Source organism: Anabrus simplex, chromosome 7 (genome assembly GCF_040414725.1).
Source record: "Anabrus simplex isolate iqAnaSimp1 chromosome 7, ASM4041472v1, whole genome shotgun sequence".
Taxonomy (NCBI): domain Eukaryota; kingdom Metazoa; phylum Arthropoda; class Insecta; order Orthoptera; family Tettigoniidae; genus Anabrus; species Anabrus simplex.
In genome coordinates this window covers 233,551,224-233,573,234 of record NC_090271.1, presented here as the reverse complement: position 1 = coordinate 233,573,234, position 22,011 = coordinate 233,551,224, and the positions used below count along the sequence as shown (strand labels likewise).

The window sequence follows — 22,011 nt, the reverse complement described above, 5'->3', positions numbered from 1 at the left end:
ATTAATTTAGTTAGTAATGTATTTAAATTTACTTTTAACACTATTAATTTATGTAGTTTTAACTGATTTACGTATCTCAGTATTTTGTTTAAGATTTTGATTAGTATGTGGTTAAGTATACGAGAGGGCCTCGAGCCCTAACTTCGCCACTGTAAAAAAGGCACTAATAAATAAATAAGTAAATATAGAATGTAAGGGGTATGGGTATAGATATTTTGTTAGTTGGTAAAGAAAAATATATGTCACAACATATGCTAGGGAGTGTTTACCTTGTCCTATTAGTTTCCCTAGCGGTTAGGGCAGCGCAGTTGTGAGCTTGCATCCGGGAGCCAGTGGATTCGAACCCTTCTGTCGGCAGCCCTCAAAATGGTTTCCCATTTTCACACCAGGCAAATGCTGGGGCAGTACCTTAATTAAGGGAACGGCCGCTTCCATCCCACTCCTACGCCTTTCCTATCCCACCGTCACCATAAGGCCTATCAGTGTCGTTGCGACGTAAAGCAAATTGTTAATTCGTTTCCCTCGCAAGCCTGGGGTGCAGAATATAGTAGCATAAAGTTACAGTTTTATGACACTAATATTCGTATGTATAATTTTTATTAACGTGCCAGAAACCAACGACATGGAGCTGTTGCCATTTCAACACCGTTTTGAGGGCCACCGACCAAAGTCGGGATTTGAACCTGCGAACTCGGACTCAGGACAGCGACTCAACCAACTGAACCACATGAAAAGGAGGCGTTTGTGATTATTGTTATAAATAGATTCAGTTAGTATGTTTACACAGGTTTTATGAAGAGCATTTATTAAGGCGTACGTTTTCCAACTGTCCTAAATGCACGAGACCGGACGGAAGAACTAGCTGGAAGCTAAAGAGCCTTGCAGGGGTGTCGCTTCCTTCTCTGTACACTTTTCTAAACCAAACTCCATGGCATAACAGCCCCGAAGGGCCATCGCCAACCAAGCGACCGCTGTTCAGCCCGAAGTCCTGCAAATTATGAGGTGTCCTGTGGTCAGCACGACGAATCCTCTCCGGCGTTATTCTAGGTTTTCTAAACTGTTGAGGATCCAACCAGCCTTAGGGCTGAAGACTGAACATACAACATACAATTAAGGCTACGGCCGCTTCCTTCCCACTCCTAACCCTTTACTTTCCCATCGTTGCCATAAGACCTACGGTGCGACGTAAAGCAAATTCTAAATACAAAATAAAACATCTTTTCACAACCCCTTCCATGGAAAAGTTGTATCCACGCTACTGGCCTAGACTTGGCCACTGAAATTATTTCGTGGGTACGCCACTGCATCCACTCACCATTTAAGGTACACGGTAAGCCCGAAGAATGGTTGATACTCAAAATACACCATCATAAATGATGCGGTTATTACTCTAAAGAAAGGTAAGGCACGCGACCTAGTGTTTTAAGTAGAATCTGTATCAATAGAACGTGACTTCCCATTTTAAAAATGTTTCATGCATCGACTGCGACTCAAGCCTCGGCCGTCTTGATGAGAAGATAGAACCATTGGAACTGAGTTATCACGTCCGCTAATTACAAGATAGCTACATGCACCTTTCATGGTGCCATTTGAAGTTCCAATCAGTCCCCGGGCATTTGACAAAATATATAGACCTACCTATAGAACTAAGGTACGCATCTGCGATCTGTCTTGCTATTAGAATTTAAAAAAAATCATAACTTACCGAGGATGCACATTATTTTGCCCTTAGTGACAAATAAAGTTATTATATGGCACAAAATGAGAAACTAACGTGCAGCTCACAATCCTGTCACAGTCTTCCGAACGCTGCAACTTAAACACAGCACATCTTTCAACCATGGTACAACCCCAGTTTCCTTGAACTGATCTGCAAAAGCTGACACGATGTTGTTCAACTGTTTCTGGCTGTGGACTCCGTTATCTCGGTGGTCACGTTCCGGCCCACTACTGAGTAATCCCTGGCTAATTGCCCCTTTCCTCATCTTTTGTCATTTGTCAACACATTCCCAATACTGAGGCCTCTACAGTGAAATATCCCCGCGCATCACAATCCTAAAAGTGTCTTCCTTTCATTCAAGCAGTACAAATACGGAGAATTATGAATGGCCGTATTGAGCCCTGCTAGTAGATTCTTTGTCGCTACGTTAATTCGTCATTTTGGCGTAAGTTTTAAGTTGTTCGTATCGTACGTAAAACAACGGCTGATCCTCGCTCTAGTTTCAGGAAACATTTTGGGGGGGGCCCGGCCCCACTGGGCCCCCCCCTTGGCTACGCCAGTGGTCAGAGGGCTGTCACATACATCAACCGGCACGAATTCACTTACAGTATATTTACTGCCAAGTAAACACACATAATAGTGAAAACTAAAAAGTAGGTTGTATGTGATTTTTATGTACATAATCGTATAAGTTTTCGGCAACTATCAGAAAGGAAAAGGCAAGTGGTGGTGATTACTGTTTAAAGACGGCTGGCGAAGAAGAGCCGCGGCCATAATAACAGCCCTAGTCACTGTCTGGTGTAAAAATAGGGAAAATACGGAAAACAATCTTTAGAGCTGCCGATGATTCGTTTCGAACCTACGATCTCCAGAATGCAAGCTATATCAATATGGCCCTACAACACACTCGGTTACACATTACTATTGCTTCATCCTCCCTTCGTCGAAGCTACCGTATTTACGAGTAGATTACACTCACTGTAACAACGCTATAATCAAAGCTACACTTCTCCGCAAGGTGGCGTGTCGCTTTAGTGTCGGTAATATTATGAGATTTACTTTCGAGCGAAAGCGAGCTGACTGGCGTTCGGCGCGCGAACCGACTAATTTCATTGGTTGCGACAAGCAAAGAGTTGCATGAAAGATACTTCTATCTCCATTTTCAAGCCAATATTGAAACTTTAAACGATGTCTAGTTAAACATCGGCTGAATATTGTTTATGCAATGGAAGATCGTGCTCGATTTAGAAGTTGTTTAGGTAGACGTTATCTAAGGCTTAAAACTAGTCATTGTTTCTGCAATCGGCCCAGAGTTGTCAGTCAGCCCGTGACTTTGACATGGCTGTTATACTTTGTTCTAGCGCCTGACACTCAGGAGCCGTCATCGGCTAAGTTCGTGCACGATCTTCGTGGAAGGATATTTAGCCGCTCCCTCTGCTTGAGCTTTTCAAAACTAATGATTGCTCACTTTCCTATAACTCAGTACGGTATACTGTGAACAGATTTACAGGCTCAGAGACATGACTGACGCTCACAATGCCATTCCATGCCAAGTTTATGATCGGTTCTAAAGCTACTTGGTACAAATTCATTATTTCTAACATCTAAAGAGAAAATAAGTGGCTAATATTATTATGAAAGACACACATCTACTTACAAATAATCATATTATCGTCTCGTTATGATGGAGGTCCATATGATATTGTAAGGGGAGCGAGATGAAAAAATAATATTAAAACATTGTCCACTTAATTTTAACTTTTCTTTGTTAGGCTGGACCATATCCATAAGTACTGTATATATGGACTGGCCATTTATTTGCTAGGCTGGACCATATCCATACTGTATATATGGACTGGCCATTTATTTGCTAGGCTGGACCATATCCATAACTACTGTATATATTATGACCTTCCAATGACGTGTAATTACATGCAAGGGAGTCATTGAAGGTCATAATTATGATAAATGCATATGGACGGCGTAGATGTAAGATAAATTGTTGATGCACGGCGAATTTATATATATTCGTAATATATGAGCCGACACAACTCGCGAATTGATGGTAGATCTTATGGAAGAGGATCGGTAGATCAAGCTCAGAACCCCGTGGTATACATCGGACCGCATGAAAACAGTGTAGTCGCAAGCGGGTATCAATAAATATTTGCAGTAACAGCTGAGAAGAAGAAAGGCCAGACATTACATCTAGTATTACAGACGTCAAGGAGGCCATGGATTGAGTCGGAATTACATACAGTTAATCATCTAACAGGCGTGTGGTGTGACGTACTTCAAGTGGAGAAGAATAAACAATAGTAGCGTGTGTTCCTTTGTGAATATCCGTGATAACGTTTCCTCAAATGTCAAAATCATATGTAAAGAAGTCAGGATCATAGTTATGTGGTTCATGGAAAGCAACCTCATTATTATTATTGTAAATAATGAAGTTAGAATTTGTTTCAATGTTAATTCTTGAGTAGCAGAAAAAGATCGGGAAGCAAATAGTGAGCACAGCTCTTGTATGCGAGTTAAAGTCTTTAAAATTTAAGAAGTTGAGGCCTAAATAACGTTTGCTAAACTAAATATAGCATTGAGCGACACTAATTTATACAGGCCAGTATTAATCGATAACAGTGGACTTGTAAATCTGTATGAATTCGCTCTAATTATTTTGTTAGAGTTTCAGATTGAACCCAAGATGTTGCCTATATTTGTGAATAAGAAAGTCCATATAGAAGAGATGTTCGAGTAAACCAGTAGGATCCTGGTGGATCCGCACTCTGCCGGGATGAATGAGATGGCTGAAAAAATAACCTGACGACCAATACCTGTGGAGAAGCGAGGAAGTCAGATGAGTAGTCGAACCTTGCCCTTCTTGTTTACTTGTAGATGCTTATAGTAGAAGTAGATCTTTTTAAATGTCACGCAGGTGATATAACGTGAAATAACTTGAATGTTCTAACGTGCTAACGGTGTTGGTTTAACGTCATATAATGCTACTGCGTATATTAGAATAATGTTTTCCGTCCGTGAATATTAGGGTTAGGCGATCTTTCCTGCGTTGTTTTCCATGTTAGTGGAACAGCTGTGAAGCGAGTGTGATCTTGAATGCTACAGGTAAGTTTGAAGTACCGATGTGTGAGATATTTGATGTGGTGATCTTATAATATGAATAATTCCGCGGAGTGATGTGATATGTTTTGTGGATCGATTCAGTGGTGGTTGTATGAATAATAGTGAAGCTCTTCAAAGATATTTTAGCTCATTTATGTAGGAAATGATGAGTATTTTCGTTATGTGGTGGATATTGTGTGGCGTAAAATATGTAGGGTCATCTAAAGGTATAGTTGACGGTATAATCAGGGAATGATTTATTGAGCGGTGAATTGCGGTAGTAATTTAATTCTTTGAGGTGGCCAATGGTTAGGATAGTGTTATTGAGAGGTATTTCCGCCGCGTATGTTTGAGTTTATTAGATGAGCGAGTTTCGTAGCGTTGACTGAATGCTTCTCGAAGAGATTGGTTAGGCATACGAGCTGACTTGAGTTTAATTTGGTATCACATGGGTAGCGGAATGTATTTTACGAACACACGAGTAGGATCTTCGACAAGCTACTCGAACGATAATTAGATTGTGGGAGTATTGTCACCTGTACTGTAGATCAACTTGTAGCATTGCTAGATGTAGTAAGTTGGCGCTGTAGAAGTATTTTCCAGCAGGATGGAGTGGAGCCGATGCAACGCAGATCGTCTGGCATTTGATGGTTCACTTATTTATGACAGTAGTTGGTACTTTATTTCAGGTACAGCCATATGATGCCGTTGGTTGGATGGAGACATGCATTTATTTATTTATGGAGCAATGATACTATTATTATGTATTTGAAGGATTTTTTGTGTTTATCATGCGCCGTTAGAAAATTCCAGTTATTATTCAGTTAGAAGGTTATAATGAAGTAATGGGAAAAGTAGAGCAGGGAGGACAGGTTCGTCTAATAAATGCGTCAGCGAATGAACAAACAAGATGAATGAATAGAAACTGAAATTGCTGATTTTCCATTGTATTAATTTACATTTATTTAAGTGAATCAGTGTTGTGTAATGATGAGATTTTAATTTAATGACTGACAATTATTTTTCAAAATGGACTTGATTCTTTTTATGCGGTGCGATAAGAGATGCATAAGGATACTTTATTTTACGTTGCATATTTCAGTTGTTCAATTGTAGTCAGTTAATTTCATTTTATTAAAATTATTATATTTCCAATTTCTCATTGCAATTTTCATTTATGCCTAATTTAAGTGAACTCATTATTTTGAGACTGATATTGGATCATTACCAGGTTAATTATTGATAGGATGTGACCGCTTTCTTTCCGAAGGGCCATGCCCCGAGTGGAGGATCATGTAAACCACTGAATTCTAGTCGAGCGCATTATAAAATTTATTATCATCTTCGAACTAGGCGTCCCACGAACGGTCACAATATGGACTGGCCATTTATTTGCTAGGCTGGACCATATCCATAACTACTGTACATATATGGACTGGCCATATATTTGCTAGGCTGGACCATATCCATAACTACTGTATATATGGACTGGCCATCTATTTGCTAGGCTGGACCATACCCATAACTACTGTATATATGGACTGGCCATTTATTTGCTAGGCTGGACCATATCCATAAGTACTGTATATATGGACTGGCCATTTATTTGCTAGGCTGGACCATATCCATAAGTACTGTATATATGGACTGGCCATTTATTTGCTAGGCTGGACCATATCCGTAACTACTGTATATATGGACTGGCCATCTATTTGCTAGGCTGGACCATATCCATAACTACTGTATATATGGACTGGCCATCTATTTGCTAGGCTGAACCATATCCATAAGTACTGTATATATGGACTGGCCATTTATTTGCTAGGCTGGACCATATCTATAACTACTGTATATATGGACTGGCCATTTATTTGCTAGGCTGGACCATATCATAAGTACTGTATATATGGACTGGCCATTTATTTGCTAGGCTGGACTATATCATAAGTACTGTATATATGGACTGGCCATTTATTTGCTAGGCTGGACCATATCATAAGTACTGTATATATGGACTGGCCATTTATTTGCTAGGCTGGACCATATCCATAACTACTGTAATATGGACTAGCCATTCATTTATACTAGAAAATGCTTTATTTTAAAAGTAGACTCATCAAAATACTGTCGAATCTCGAATCTCCATTACTCGAATTTTCAGTATCTCGAAGTAACTTTAATTTCTCGGCCGTTTGTTCTATTCTTCACGTGTATTTATTTCTCTATTACTCGAAATACACGTATTTCTCGAAGCAAACATTTCCTCTCTTGAAGCAAAAACATACTCTGTAACTCGAATTTTGTGCAACATTAACTGTGCTATACGGCATTTGTGGTTTGTGAGGAACAGTTAACAAGTAAAGAAAGCGTTACAATCATGCTGGGAGCTAATATGACAGGAACCGAAAAACTAAAACTTATAATGATCGGAAAAAAGGCGAAGCCTCGCTGCTTCTCGGGTGTAAATTAATTACCGATCACGTACGAAAGCAACCCGCGGAGTCGCGGATGACAAGCTCCATTTACGAATCTCAGCTGCGTGGTATTGACGAGAAGTTTCAACGTTAAGGGAGGAAAGGTTAACAGTAAGAAACAGACGATTTTTCCAAAGGTGTTCTATATGTACTGTATCCAAAAACCAACCAAACCAAACCCCATGGCACTACAGCCCTTGAAGGGCCTTGGCCTACCAAACGACCGCTGCTCAGCCCGAAGGCCTGCAGATTACGATGTGTCGTGTGGTCAGCACGACGAATCCTCTCGGCCGTTTTCTTGGCTTTCTAGACCGGGGCCGCCATCTCACCGTCAGATAGCTCCTCAATTCTAATCACGTAGGCTGAGTGGACCTCGAACTAGCCCTCAGGTCCAGGTAAAAATCCCTGACCTGGCCGGGAATCGAACCCGGGGCCTCCGGGTAAGAGGCAGGCACGCTACCCCTATACCACGGGGCCGGCATGCACTGTATCCTGTCTTCTAAAATGTTACTATAGTAAGGGTTATAATTGAAGTAAAATAGAGTTTGTTTGTATATTTTCAAATACTGTTAAAAATAATTTAGTCAGTATAAGCCCATAGATACACATGATTCAGTGATGTGCTATACATACTCAAAAGCGGTATTCTTAATATCTCGAAATTTCGATAACTCGAAATAAAACTTTCCACCCGAGGTGATTCGAGATATCAAGGTCCCACTGTAGTTCTACATCTCCAGAAATGCCGAGTATAGTATTGTTGAAACACATTTTATTGTTCCTGTCGAACGATTTGTGACCACAGTTTTAGCTCTCCCTTTTTAGTGTTTAATATCACTTGAAATATTTTGTAGATATTCCGAAAATAACTTATTTTTCACGTTCAAAACGTTAAATAATAAACAAGAAACAAATAAATTTCAATTTATATTATCTGAAATGTGAGAAACATATCTAGAAGCACAACTTTGTGGAAAACAGGGGGAGATACAACTACATATATTTATTAAATGGCTGTGGTATGTAGTTTAGGGTTCGGGGTTCGAACCCTCTATCTCCCGAATGCAAGCTGATAGCTACAACACCCAAACCATGCGGCTACTTGTTCGGCACAAATAAGACATTGCTTTGAAATCGCAACATATGATCGTTGATTTGTCTTAGTTTTTGCTTAAGTATGTGTTTGTCAATTTGATTGAAAAAGTGCAGAGTTATAAGGTTGACAACGTTTTTCGAGGAAGTTGAACAGTTCCTTGAACTCTAAAGACTGAAGGTGAGAATGCTTTGTTTCATTTTCTAATCTAATCTTTCTCTCTACTCGCATGAACAATAGTTCACTCAGTATTAAACCTAATATACTAGGCTGAGCATTGACGGCATCTGTTGCACCTTGGAAAGTGTTTACTAACTGACGTGCAGTAGCTGAGTTTCAGTTGGTGACTCTAAAAGTCGTCCGCCTCTGTGGTGTAGTGGTTAGTGTGATTATCTGCCACCCCCGGAGGCCCGGGTTCGATTCCCGGCTCTGCCACGAAATTTGAAAAGTCGTACGAGGGCTGGAACGGGGTCCACTCAGCATCGGGAGGTCAACTGAGTAGAGGTGGGCTTGATTCCCACCTCAGCCATCCTGGAAGTGGTTTTCCGTGATTCCCCACTTCTCCTCCAGGAGAATGCTGGGATGGTACCTAACTTAAGGCCACGGCCGCTTCCTTCCCTCTTCCTTGTCAATCCCTTCCCATCTCCCCGTTCCCCGGAAGGCCCCTGTTCAGCATAGCAGGTGAGGCCGCCTGGGCGAGGTACTGGTCATCCTCCCCAGTTGTATCCCATGTCTGAAGCTCCAGGAAACTGCCCTTGAGGCGGTAGAGGTGGGATCCTTCGCTCAGTCCGAGGGAAAAACCGACCCTCGAGGGTAAACAGGTTAAGAACGAAAGAAAGAAAGAAAGAAAGAAAGAAGACTCTAAAAGTCGGTTTACGTATTCAGATGATATCATGGTGGTGGTGGTGATTATTGTTTTAAGAGGAAGTACAACTAGGCAACCATCCTCTATATAACACTAATCAGAGAGAAAAATGGAAGGGATCCGACACTTCGAAAAATGAAGATATCGGTCAGAGAAAGAAAAGGGCCACGAAGGGCGTGAAAATGAAAGACTCCCTAGCCCTCGCAAACCTAATAGCGTCGGGGTCGGAAAAGAACTAGAGTAGACCAAGAGAGGTCGGATAGGATAGATGAAAGTGAGGAGCCTGGCACAAATAAGTGGAAGCAATGCCAGGACTCAGCTAAGGGCCCCGTGGTCGCCAACCCACGCTCCAAAATTCAGAGCCCCTGGAGCCCCTTTTAGTCGCCTCTTACGACAGGCAGGGGATACCGTGGGTGTTATTCTACTGCCCCCACCCACAGGGAGATCAGATGATATCAATTTGTGAGGGTGACATCTGTTTATGAGAACATTACAAGCAACTTCGGAGCTGGAATTTTTAGTACTAAGCTTGAAAATGTGTTAAATGTAACCATGAGCTTTGAAGTGGCGTCATGAAAGATAAGAATGTGAGTCAACATTTGCAATTATGCCGTTTTGTTTCGCCCGGCTGAGTGGCTCAGAGGCACTGGCCTTCTGACCCCAACTTGGTAGGTTCGATTCTGGCTCAGTCCGGTGGTATTTTTAGGTGCTCGAATACGTCAGCTTCGTGTCGGTAGATTTACTGGCACGTAAAAGAATTCCTGAGGGACAAAATTTCGACACCTCGACGTCTCCGAAAACCACAGAAAGTAGAGTAGGACGTAAAACAATGACATTATTATTATTATTATTATTATTATTATTATTATTATTATTATTATTATTATTATTGCCCGCCTGGTGGCCATGATCGTTAAGGCGCTGAAGTCTAAAAACGGTCTAACACCGAGGTTAGCCGGTTCGAGTCCCGTTGGTCGAAAAAATTTTCACCATCAGAATGTTGGCCGGCAGGGTAGGGGAGGTGGTGGTATACAATTTCTAATCACTAGATTGCGTGCCAAAAGCCTGGATTAAATTCCAAACCTCTCCGCAGTGCTCATATGGAGTGAGGGCATATGCCGCTGTTGATGGTGATTCGTCCGTCGGATGGGGACGTTAAGCCTTGAGCAGACCCCTTGGTGCTATTCGACAGGAGTAGGCTATGTGCCGGCACCGGGTTTCACCCTCTCCCTACTATCATATATCACGTCATTCATTTCATCTCTCATTAACTCCTCTGATGAGGTTGACGTCAGGAAGGGCATCCGGTCATAAAAAATCGCCACGACAAATTCATCTCACCTCATACCCGACCCCGTAGGGAAACGGGACAAGGGTTGGACAAACAAACAAACATTATTATTATTATTATTATTATTATTATTATTATTATTATTATTATTATTATTATTATTATTATTATTATTATTATTATTATTATTATTATTACCGTGGTTTGGTGGATCAGCAGAGGTGAAAGAAGGTGCCGGGGTGAATGGGTCTAACTACCAAATCAAAGTTAATTTAAAACTTTAACAAAGGTTATATTTTCTGAGTTTTAACAATTAATAACAACAAAAATCTAACAACCTTTGACTAGGTGAAGAAACAAGACTGGGAAGGATTCAAGATTTCAGAATTATAACACTTTTGGGCTACAAGCCCCTAGTTTTACAAGTTTGAGCTCCTAGCTCAGCATTACCAAACAATGATTTGTTCAAAGGGCAGAAATCCCCTAACACATGGAGCACCAGCTCCGTAATTTACAATGTCAAGCCTCCTAGGGGCACTTTTACAATACTAGAAAAGAGCTGACACGCTCTCAGTTTTTCAAGCCTATTCAAGGCAATATCAGACCTTACAATAACTTGCCATCAAGGCACAATTTACAAAACTGAAACAGTTAAATAAATGGCCCAAGCACAAAATGAAAGAAGGCGAATACTTGCACTCCTCTATGCAGCTTCTTAAAACGTAACAGGCGCTAGGTCGATGGAACAGGGGCTATTCCCAAACTATGGAGGTGACCCATCTAAGAAAGAAATTTAAAACATTAAGGAAGGGAAGAAAATCAGTTACCAAAACGTAGTCACCTCAAAACCAAAATGAAGGGGAGCTCGAGAGGGTAAATCACTCTCTATCCCCGAATTACAGTTACAGATTTTATAAGTTTTCACATAAGCCGGCAGAACTTACATTTTAGAGAAAAAGGTTACATTTTAAAGTTTCGGACCCTTTCCGCGGGTTAAACTGCTGAGCTAACAAGAAATAAGATGTTAAACGGCCATTACCTTGTTGAAGACCTGCTGCCTGATGAAAGAGGCGCCACCCGCCTCCTGCATCACATCCACACACTTAGATAGACGTAGATCAAATGGCCAAGAGACGTGAAAATCAGCAGTTTATAAACCCTCGGGGAAAGTTCGAGACCTTTCATGAATAAAACAGCCACACCCACTCAATTTTATTGGGTAGCTTAAAGTTACACACCAAATCGAAGAAGAAGCCTGTAATTAGTAGGAAATTAATTACAGAAATTCTTGATTGGTTAAATTCAAAACAGGCGGAAAGAAAGGATAAATACTGCCAACCCAAAAATGAATGAACGAAATTTAGTAAAGGAAAACTTATGAAAACAAAATTACTTCTGAAAGGTTCTTTCACTTTGCACCAGGGTGCATGATCATAGTTTTTGTAGTAACCTCTATGAGAGCATGTCCAAACTTCTTGATGAATGGAAAACAAAAACAAGTAGAATTTCACACAGTTCAGGAAACTTCTCGATAAAAAAAAATACGCTAGTGACATCTTCTGAGAAAATTTACAAGTTGGTCCAGTTTTAACTTCAGAGTTCCTCCTGAAGAGGAGGTTTTATTGGCGCAAGATTTAAAAGTGCGGCGTAGGGGTGTACCTCCCAGTACAATTATTATTATTATTTTGTTTCATGGCATTTCTTAGTTTGGCTTTAAAAGCTACTTTAACCCATCTTCTAAAATTCGTAACATCAGAAATTAATTCTGCCAACGTTGACTTGATTGAAACAAAACTTGAAAGATTGCTTGTAGTATTCAAAGTGAATTAGAAATTGACAATGCTGATAGTGACGACCATCTCGCATATCACGAAGACTTGGAGGATGCAACTGATCTTCTTAATATGCCTCCCATTTTAACTAATTCGCGTGACCTTTGGTCCATTTTAATGTGAATGTACAACAGAGCCTTGGTTGTATTCTTTACTCCCTGCTTGCATTAGACCGCGCGCACGAAGCAGCTAACGCAGCTCAGCGCAGAGCAGCTTTTCGTAATCCACACAGATATCATCGCGAGCTGAGAGGAAGCTGCACCTGCAGGGGTATGACGAATGTTATCCGGGTACGCCTGCAAAATTAAAATTCGGGCCCCCTCAAATAAAATGTAAAACGTATGAATAAAACCAAAGAATGTAAAGGAGAGGGCATATAAGTCTCTCGTACGGGACCCTCAGTAGGTTTAATAGGTTCAAGAACTGGAAAAATCCAAAGAAAAGCAGCTCGATTTGTTTTTGGTGATTTCGGACAAAAGAGTAGCGTTACGAAAATGTTGCAGACTTTGCTCTGGAAAGACCTGGAAGTAAGGAGAGGAGTAGTTCGATTAAGCGGTATGTTCCGAGCTGTCAGCGGAGAGATGCGTGGAATAACATTAATAGACGAATAAGCTTGAGTAGAGATTTCAAAGCTAGGAAGGATTCAAAAATTAAAATTAATTCAACAGGAAAATTGCGGAAAATATTCGTTTATTTAAGAAAATACTTGAACAACTGACAGGGAATCAACTACCTGGGTGACAGCCCTAAATGCAGATGATTGATTGATTGATTGATTGATTGATTGATTGATTGATTGATTGATTGATTGATTGATTGATTGATTGATTGATTGATTGATTGATTGATTGATTGATTGATTGATTGATTGATTGATTGATTGATTGATTGATTTGAGCCTCAGCTAACGTGTGCGGGGATTTAGGTTGTGATTAATCTTACTCTAGCAGAGAGAGCACAAATCCGTCGGGCGACCAATGGGTGAGTTTATTTCAATTACTTTTGTCCAGTCGGCCCTGAATTCACCAGAGATCATTTACACGCCAACATTGTAGGACATGGAGTGTTTCCACCTTTCCCCAGCTACGTTCGTACCTACAACCTCAAGGACGATACGCAACCAGTCTGCACAAGTGGGGATATTCGGCGGATGCTGTTTTGCTAGAAAATTCAGGGCCTCTCAGGGTGCATGCACTGTGCACGGTGCAAAAGATGACTTCGCTTGGTTGACCAGAGTGCAGACCCCACTCCTCCATTTGAAGCAATAGCGCTGTCTCTCTCTTTCCCCACGCCTGTCTCGCTCGCTCCGCCTGTCTCTCTCTTCCTCATTTGCTCCGCAGCGCTCCAAATCCGAGCCGAGCTTAGCCGAGTAGCCCTGAGACGAAGCGTTGGTCCGAGCCGAGCCGAGTGGGACCGATGCACTGTGCACAGGAGCTCTGCGCCTCAGTTTGCACGCTTGAGATTTTGGCCGTTTGAGAGGCCCTGTGCTAGATTGTCATCTTTGTCCTGCCACATGTACTGAGAAAGAGCTGCTTGAGGCGACAAGGAATGCACTCTACGTTGCTCATTTCTGGTGCACAGTTTACTTTTATTTATTTTTGATAGACATTGTTTGTACATCTTTATATGTAACTCTTCTTCTGATACGATATAAAAAAACAAAACCACAGAACGGCCCGTAAAGGAAATCAAATGAAAATTTGGGAAACTATCGCATTTCATGGAGAGGAAATCAAAATCCTGGGATATCTTTCGATCTGATCTCTAGATGATCACCACAAATAGCCGATTTATTTATATATTTCACGCAGTTTTCAATTAACTTGGAAACCCTTGTATGTTTCAGAAAGCGTTTCCTATAAGACAGAGAGCAGTACACATTATCTATACGCCTCCATTTGTAGACAAGATTTTACTCCTGTTCAAACCGCTCATGAAGGAGAAGTTAATCAAGAGGGTGAGTTGCAAACATACCAACTATTCCTCTTACGATCAATTCTTGATTTGTTGGCTAAAATATTACTTTCTCTATTCCAGCTCTATCTCCATCCTCAAGGATTGGGCAGCTTGTTCGAGCACGTACCTCGCAGTTTGTTCCCTGAGGACTACGGCGGAGATCAACCATCACTCCGGGAGATACAAGGTGAGTATCGAACTAATTCGTTCATTGAGGCAGAGTAGCATGGTTTTATCCATGCTCAGACACCGACGTGAATCCTGTTGCAGTAACGGCACTTGAAAATGATTAAAGCCATGTTTATGTTAGGCTATCATCTCGGGTAGCGGCTCTTTCCTATGATAATGATACTTGATAGCTATCATCACTCAGTAAACCACTGGGGCAATTCTAGTCTCAATACTAACTCTACTGATCGAGTAAGGATAGCCCTGCCCCAATCACCACATTTTTGTGTCCTGGGCGCTCTTGCGAACTAACTTAATGCAAACATGAGGTGGACTGCACTGAGGTAAGACTGTTCCCTTGAGTACTCGCCCAGTGTAGAGGTGATGTGGAGAGCATTACGGCCTAGTGTTATCTCACATGTTCTCTTGCGTACTTCCCCAATATAGACGTGATGTGGAGAGCATTGCTGACCAGTGTTAGCTCACATGTTCCCTTGAGTACTAACCTATTGTAGACGTGATGTGGAGAGTATTGCTGACCAGTGGTAGCTCACATGTTCCCTTGAGTACTAACCCATTGTAGACGTGATGTGGAGAGCATTGCTGACTAGTGTTAGCTCATATGTTCCCTTGAGTACTAACCTATTGTAGACGTGATGTGGAGAGCATTGCTGACTAGTGTTAGCTCACATGTTCCCTTGAGTACTAACCTATTGTAGACGTGATGTGGAGAGCATTGCTGACTAGTGTTAGCTCACATGTTCCCTTGAGTACTAACCTATTGTAGACGTGATGTGGAGAGCATTGCTGACTAGTGTTAGCTCACATGTTCCCTTTAGTACTCGCCCAATATAGACGTGGTGTGAAGAGCATTGCAGACTAGTGTTAGCTCACATATTCTCTTGAGTTCTAGCCCAATGTAGAGGTGATGTGGAAAGCATTGTAGACCAGTGTTAGCTCACACGTTCTCTTTAGTACTCCCCCAATGTAGACGTGATGAAGAGAGCATTGCTGACCAGTGTTAGCTCACATGTTCCCTTGAGTACTAGCCCACTGTGGACGTGATGTGGAGAGCATTATTGGCTATTGTTAGCTATACTACCCACCTATATCTGGATCGGTCGAAACTGGCTAAGAACTGCCAGGAGCTGAATCCGGGCCTCTTAGACTAATTATAAAAGTGTAAACAGCATGACCCCAAAACAGAGAGACAATAACGAGGACCGGAGGTTAATTTAAATAAATTAAGATTTTTAACATAAAAGCAAAGGAATACGGTCTGAAGATTAGCATAAAGACAAATTAATGGGGACAGAGAGGAGTCAAATACTCACGTACACAATGCGTAACGATACTCCAACCACGTAAAAATCACTTGATTTTTCAGCCTATTTTCTCTGTATCTGATCCAAAGTATTTCTTTCTTAAAATGGGACAATTTACTATCTCGAGGTGAAAGTAACAGCCTTGACATACTCCAGTCTAACAGCTCCCAAGATAACGTACAGGTTTCATAAAATATGGCTTCCGACAATTCCCATAGAAATTACATCCCCATAAATAAAAGACGCCAACGATTCAAGCCTGGCAGAAAAGTTAACAAATATTAAATACAAGAGGGTAAGAATGAGTTCCCACAGTTACAGAAACAAATAAACCTGAGTCAAAAAGCAAGTAAAATGAGAGGAAAATCCCGAAATGAACATATTGATCGGATGAATAATCGAATCGCTGCCACCTTTCGCTCTATTGCTGGAACGAGTACACATAAGCAGACGTGAAAAGAAAGGAAAGACAGTAAAATAAGTCTGCAGCAAAATTATAAAGAATAATGCATTAAACAAGAGATCTATCAGTAAACCAGTATAACTATAGCAGGCGAAGAAAGAATAAATACCTTGAAACTGAATTAGTCATATTCACGACTCTAAACATAGAGAGCCATTTAAAATAACGTTTAAATATTTTATAGTACCATTTGTACGAGACGAAAGCCATTTCGCAGGTCAACGTCTCCATCTTTTCTCCAAACTTATTATATTCAGACGACCAGAGATAACGATAACTCGAATCAAAGGTTCGCTAGAAAGAAATGCCTTGGCAATTCTCTGTTACCTGAGGTGCCATCTGTCTAATCGGGACGAACTACAAGTCTAGTCTGGCATAAAGAATACTAATAATCCGTAACAGACTGACCTACGCATAATATCGTAAAGAATGATATATCTGTAAAATACATATGTTCTCTTGAGTACTCGCCCAATGCAGGCGTGATGCGGAGAGCATTGTGACTAGTGTTAGGTCACATGTTCTCTTGAGTATTCGCCAAATGCAGACGTAATGTGGACAGCACTGCTCACTAGTTTTAGCTCACATGTTCTCTTGAGTACTAGCCGAATGTACACGTGATGTGGAGAGCATTGCGGACCAGTGTTAGCTCACATGTTCTCTTGAGTACTAGCCCAATGCAGACGTGATGTGAAGAGCATTGCGGACTAGTGTTAGCTCACATGTTCTCTTGAGTATTAGCCCCATGTAGACGTAGTGTGGGGAGCATTATGGACCAGTGTTAGCTCACATGTTCTCTTGAGTACTAGCCTAATGTAGACGTGATGTGGAGAGCATTGCTGACTAGAGTTAGCTCACATGCTCTCTTGAGTACTCGCCCAATGCAGACGTGATGTGGAGAGCATTGCTGACTAGTGTTAGCTCACATGTTCTCTTGAGTATTAGCCCAATGTAGACGTGATGTGCAGAGCACTGCTGACTAGCAACTCATAGGTAATGATGTACTCTTGAGTACTAGCACAATGCAAACCTAAAGTAGAGAGCATTGCTTACAAGTAGTTGCCCACAGGCAAGGAAGCTGCATTGCTTTACGTTTCCCCATGTTTATGTAACAAGTCACTAATTTCTGGATGGCCTATTTCATTTCTTAGATCTTTTTTTGTAGTGTAACTTAGGTGATACATCAAATCAATTACTATCATATAACAATATTTTTAGTATTAGAATAATGTTAACAGAAACTCTTGTTCTACCGAGCGCGTTTGCCGTGCGGTTAGGAGCTCGCAACTTTGAGCTTGCATTCGGGAGATAGTGGGTGCGAATCCGATAGCTGGCAGCCCTGAAGATGGTTTTCCATGATGTCCATTTTCTCACCAGGCAAATGCTGGGGCTGTACGTTAATCAAGGCCAGGGCTGCTTCCTTCCCACTCCTAGCCCTTTCCTATCCCATAGTCACCATAAGACCTGCAGTATCTCTCTCTGTGCGACGTAGAGCAACTTTAAAACTCGTGTCCTTAAGAATTTCTTAAATTCCACGAAGTACTTCAGACCGAGCTCGATAGCTGCAGTCGCTTAAGTGCGGCCAGTATCCAGTATTCGGGAGATAGTAGGTTCGAACCCCACTGTCGGCAGCCCTGAAAATGGTTTTCCGTGGTTTCCCATTTTCACACCAGGCAAATGCTGGGGCTGTACCTTAATTAAGGCCACGGCCGCTTCCTTCCCACTCCTAGCTCTTTCCTGTCCCATCGTCGCCGTAAGACCTATCTGTGTCGGTGCGACGTAAAACAACTAGCAAAAAAAAAAAAAAAAAAAAAAAAAAAAAAAAAAAAAAAAAAAAAAAAAAAAAGTACTTCAGATGACAGCTTGCAGATAGCTGTTTCCAGTTGGAAGAGAATTCACAGTTGTAATGGACCTCTTTAAACTGTGTGCTGACGTCGTATGTCTGAAGAAACCAGTTGGGCATCAGGTCGTAAAATCTCGTTAAGGAGATTCATCTCAATTCATACCTGACCTCGTACAGCAACGGGACAATGGTTGGAGATACATACATACAATTTGAATAACACCATAGACCTGGCTGATAGTCCGACTCCTTGGCTGCATGATCAGCGTAGCGCCAAAGGGCCCTGGGTTCGATTCACGAGCGACAATGTGATTTTAACCTTAACCAAGTTATTCCTTTTGTCTGGAGACTGGGTGTCGTTATGGGATTTAAATCTGGCATACATAATTCCCTTTGTTCGGAGACTGGATGTTGTTGTGGGATTTTAATTTGCCATAGTCAATTCGCTTAGTTAGGGTACTGGATGTTCGTACTCTCCCCAACATCCCTGCAACTCACACACCACACACAACACTATCCTCTACTACAATAACACACAGTTTCCAATACACAGCAGATGTCGCCCACCCTCGTCGGAGGGTCTACCTCACAAGAGTTGCACAAGGCTAGCAATAGCCACAAGAAATTATTATTATTTTTATTGTTGTTGTTTGAAACATCAGTCTGTGCTAACCTTTTCATTTCTATATAACTACTACATCCTACTTCTGCTTGTCATATTCATACCTTGGTCTACCCCTACCGTTCTTACCACCTGCATTTCCCTCAAAAACTAACTGTTCAAGTCCATGGAGTCTTAAGATGTGTCCTATCATTCTGTCTCTTCTTCTGGTCAAATTTTGCCAAATCGATCTCCTTTCACCAATTCAGCTCGGAACCTCTTCATTTGTGATTCTATCTACCCATCTCACCTTCAGCATTCTTCTGTAACACCACATTTCAAAGTTTCTATTCTCTTTCTTTCTGAGCTAGTTATCGTCCATGTTTCACATCCATACAATGCCACGCTCCAGACGAAACTCTTCAGAAACATCTTTCTAATTTCTATATCAATGTTCAAGGTGCACAATTTCTTTTCTTAAGAAAGGCCTTTCTTGCTTGTGCTAGTCTGCATTTTATGTCCTCTACGATTATTGGTTATTTTACTACCCAAGTAACAATATCTACTTCCTTTAAGACTTCATTTCTTACTAATCTAATATTTTCTGGATTACCTGACATTGTTCGACCGCACTCCATTACTTTTCTTTTGGGCTTGTATTTCTTTCCCAGGACTCTTTCCCAACCGTTCAGCAATTTCTTCGGATCTCTTGCAAAATCAGATAAAATAACAATATCATCGGCAAATATCAGGGTTTTGATTTCCTCTCCTTGAAATTGGATTCCCTTTCCAAATTCCTCTTTGATTTCTTTCATCACCTGCTCTATGTAAATATTGGAAAAGACAGGGGGGAAAACTGCAGCCTTGCCTCACTCCTTTCTGGATTGCTTCCCCTTTTTCAAAGCCCTTGATTCTTATCACTGCACACTGATTTGTGTACAGATTGTAGATAATTCTCCTTTCACGGTATCTGATCTCGATCACCTTCAGAATCTCAAAGAGCTTGGTCCAGTCAACATTATAGAATGCCTTTTCAATATCTACGAATGCCATGTACGTGGACTCGGGTCCTCTAAAATCAGGCGTAAAGCCAGGATTGCTTTACGTGTTCCCACATTTCTTCTGAAGCCACATTTATCTTCTTCCAACTCAGTTTAAACGTACTTATCATTGTTTTTGTTGGTGTCGATGTACCTCCAATACACTAGTTAGGACTGAATTGCCAATTAGTTTTGACAGTGATGTATAAGGAATTGCATTGTTTCATTGCTGTCTTAGGTAGTAAATTAATTACCTGTGTAGTTCCTTATCATTACTACATAGTTATCAGTATGAATGGAATATCAACCCAGTTCCCTTTATTTCTTATAAGGTGTGAAATCAGTAAAACTGAGTGACCTTGTTAATTGACACATTTCTCTGTTTTACTTTCAGAGACTTGGGGAAAGAAACTTTTCAACAACCGTGAGTTCTTCATCAAAGAAGAGAATGTATTCACTGACGAAAGCAAACGCCCAGGAAAAGCGTGTAGGGCTGAAGATATATTTGGCATGGAAGGATCCTTTCGGTCGCTCAGTATAGATTAGCACCTTTATGAAATGAGTGAGCGTAGAATATTATGACCACCCACCAACCTGTCAGTGAGGAATGTGTAACGTAAGATTTCAAAAATTGTGAGGGGATGGGACGGCCATCCTGAATGTAAAGTGGACGTATTGAGACAGGAGTAGACCTGTTTGTAGGATAGATGTCAGTTGAGTCCGGGGGCCAGTCAGCATGCCTGAAGTCATAACAGTGTATAAGATGGTATACAGGGTGTAACTGTAATAAGGTTAACAGACAGAAGATACAATTGTAAGCAACCTATGTGAAGAAATTTTCATCTATATTTACATTTAAAATTAAATATTAAAAGTCGACGTTTTAAAGACTTCCTTCAGGCAGCAGTGGCAAATTAAGTAGCTAGAGGGTTTTGGGGCGAGGCAAGGTCGATGAGAGGAAGTTGTTGCGTAATTCAAGCATAACTTTGCCAGTCAGCGGATAAGTGAATAGTAGTGCTCGTCTTGTAAAGTCTCTACCTAAACAAATTGACTTCTTGTTGCAACCTCACATAAAGGATTGAAATATTTGGACCGGTAGTACTGTGTACCCTAACTAGTAAGTCTGGAAATCATTGATTGATTGATTGATTGATTGATTGATTGATTGATTGATTGATTGATTGATTGATTGATTGATTGATTGATTGATTGATTGATTGATTGATTGATTGATTGATTGATTGATTGATTGATTGATTGATTGATTGATTGATGTTATTTTAAACGACAAAATAATTTCCCTAATCAGCTCCGACCCCTTCCCTCAACTGTAGACTGTAGTTATTCAGTGTCTCGAAGTGTCTGAAGAACAATGTCAAAAGCCTGATCGCTTGGATGTCTTCGGTTGGGAAAACGTTCCCGATACATTCGTCCCGCCCATACTCTATTATATCTTGCAGACCGCAGTGTGCTGACGTCGAGACACATTGATCTGGAACACGGAACAGCCTTGGAGGGGATGGCGGCCTGATGAAATCATAACTGTCTTTAGCAGAAGATTATATCCAGTGCCTACTGACTTCAAAAACATTGGCCGACGTTGAGTGAATTTATTTTCTCTTACATTAAGATAGCAGTAACTTTTTTGAGTATCTTTTGCTTAGAATACCATCTACCACCATCGACTGGAATGACGTAACGTACTTCAATTACACTCTGTATATCACCATTGAAGAAGTAATGCGGTGCACCATTGAAGAAGTTATGCAAGTGAATGCCAGTCGGAGACTACTAAGAATCCATATTCCATCTGACACATGGGAAAAAATCGGGGCATGGATATTAGATATTACAACACAAAGCTTTCCTATGGTCGATCGTTTATGTTAGGAGCTGGACTGGAGGACTCGTATAATTTAATTTACCTTCTATTATTACGAGTTCGATGATGTCCGATCTTCCTCCGTAACCATCATAGAGCAAGGTTCCCTCGTTGATAACATCGTGCACCATTTCCAACAACACTTGAAATAGGTCGGAGAGTGACGAAAACCGTCGCAGCTCTTGGAAGTGGGGTGTGCCAGGAAGGTCTATTTAATTCATTTCTGCGAATGTGTTTTGTAATATTCACGCCTCGATTTACTTACCACAGTTTTGGGAGCACTCTGTATGTCGTACAATTAGCCAGTGGGTCATGGCTCACGTTGAACATATGCACCACTA

General features: G+C 41.1%; 1 protein-coding gene across 1 annotated transcript in view; it reads left to right on the top strand.

The window, feature by feature from the left end:
- The window catches only part of LOC136877791 (alpha-tocopherol transfer protein-like), a 28,996-nt gene extending 8,325 nt beyond the window's left edge, over nt 1–20,671 (top strand). Inside the window, exons 2-4 of the mRNA XM_067151997.2 lie at nt 14,239–14,349; nt 14,430–14,535; nt 20,183–20,671. Coding sequence (XP_067008098.1) covers nt 14,239–14,349; nt 14,430–14,535; nt 20,183–20,334 — 369 coding nt within the window. The 3' untranslated portion in view covers nt 20,335–20,671. The remainder of the gene's footprint in view (nt 1–14,238; nt 14,350–14,429; nt 14,536–20,182) is intronic.
- Nucleotides 20,672–22,011: the final 1,340 nt, after the last annotated feature.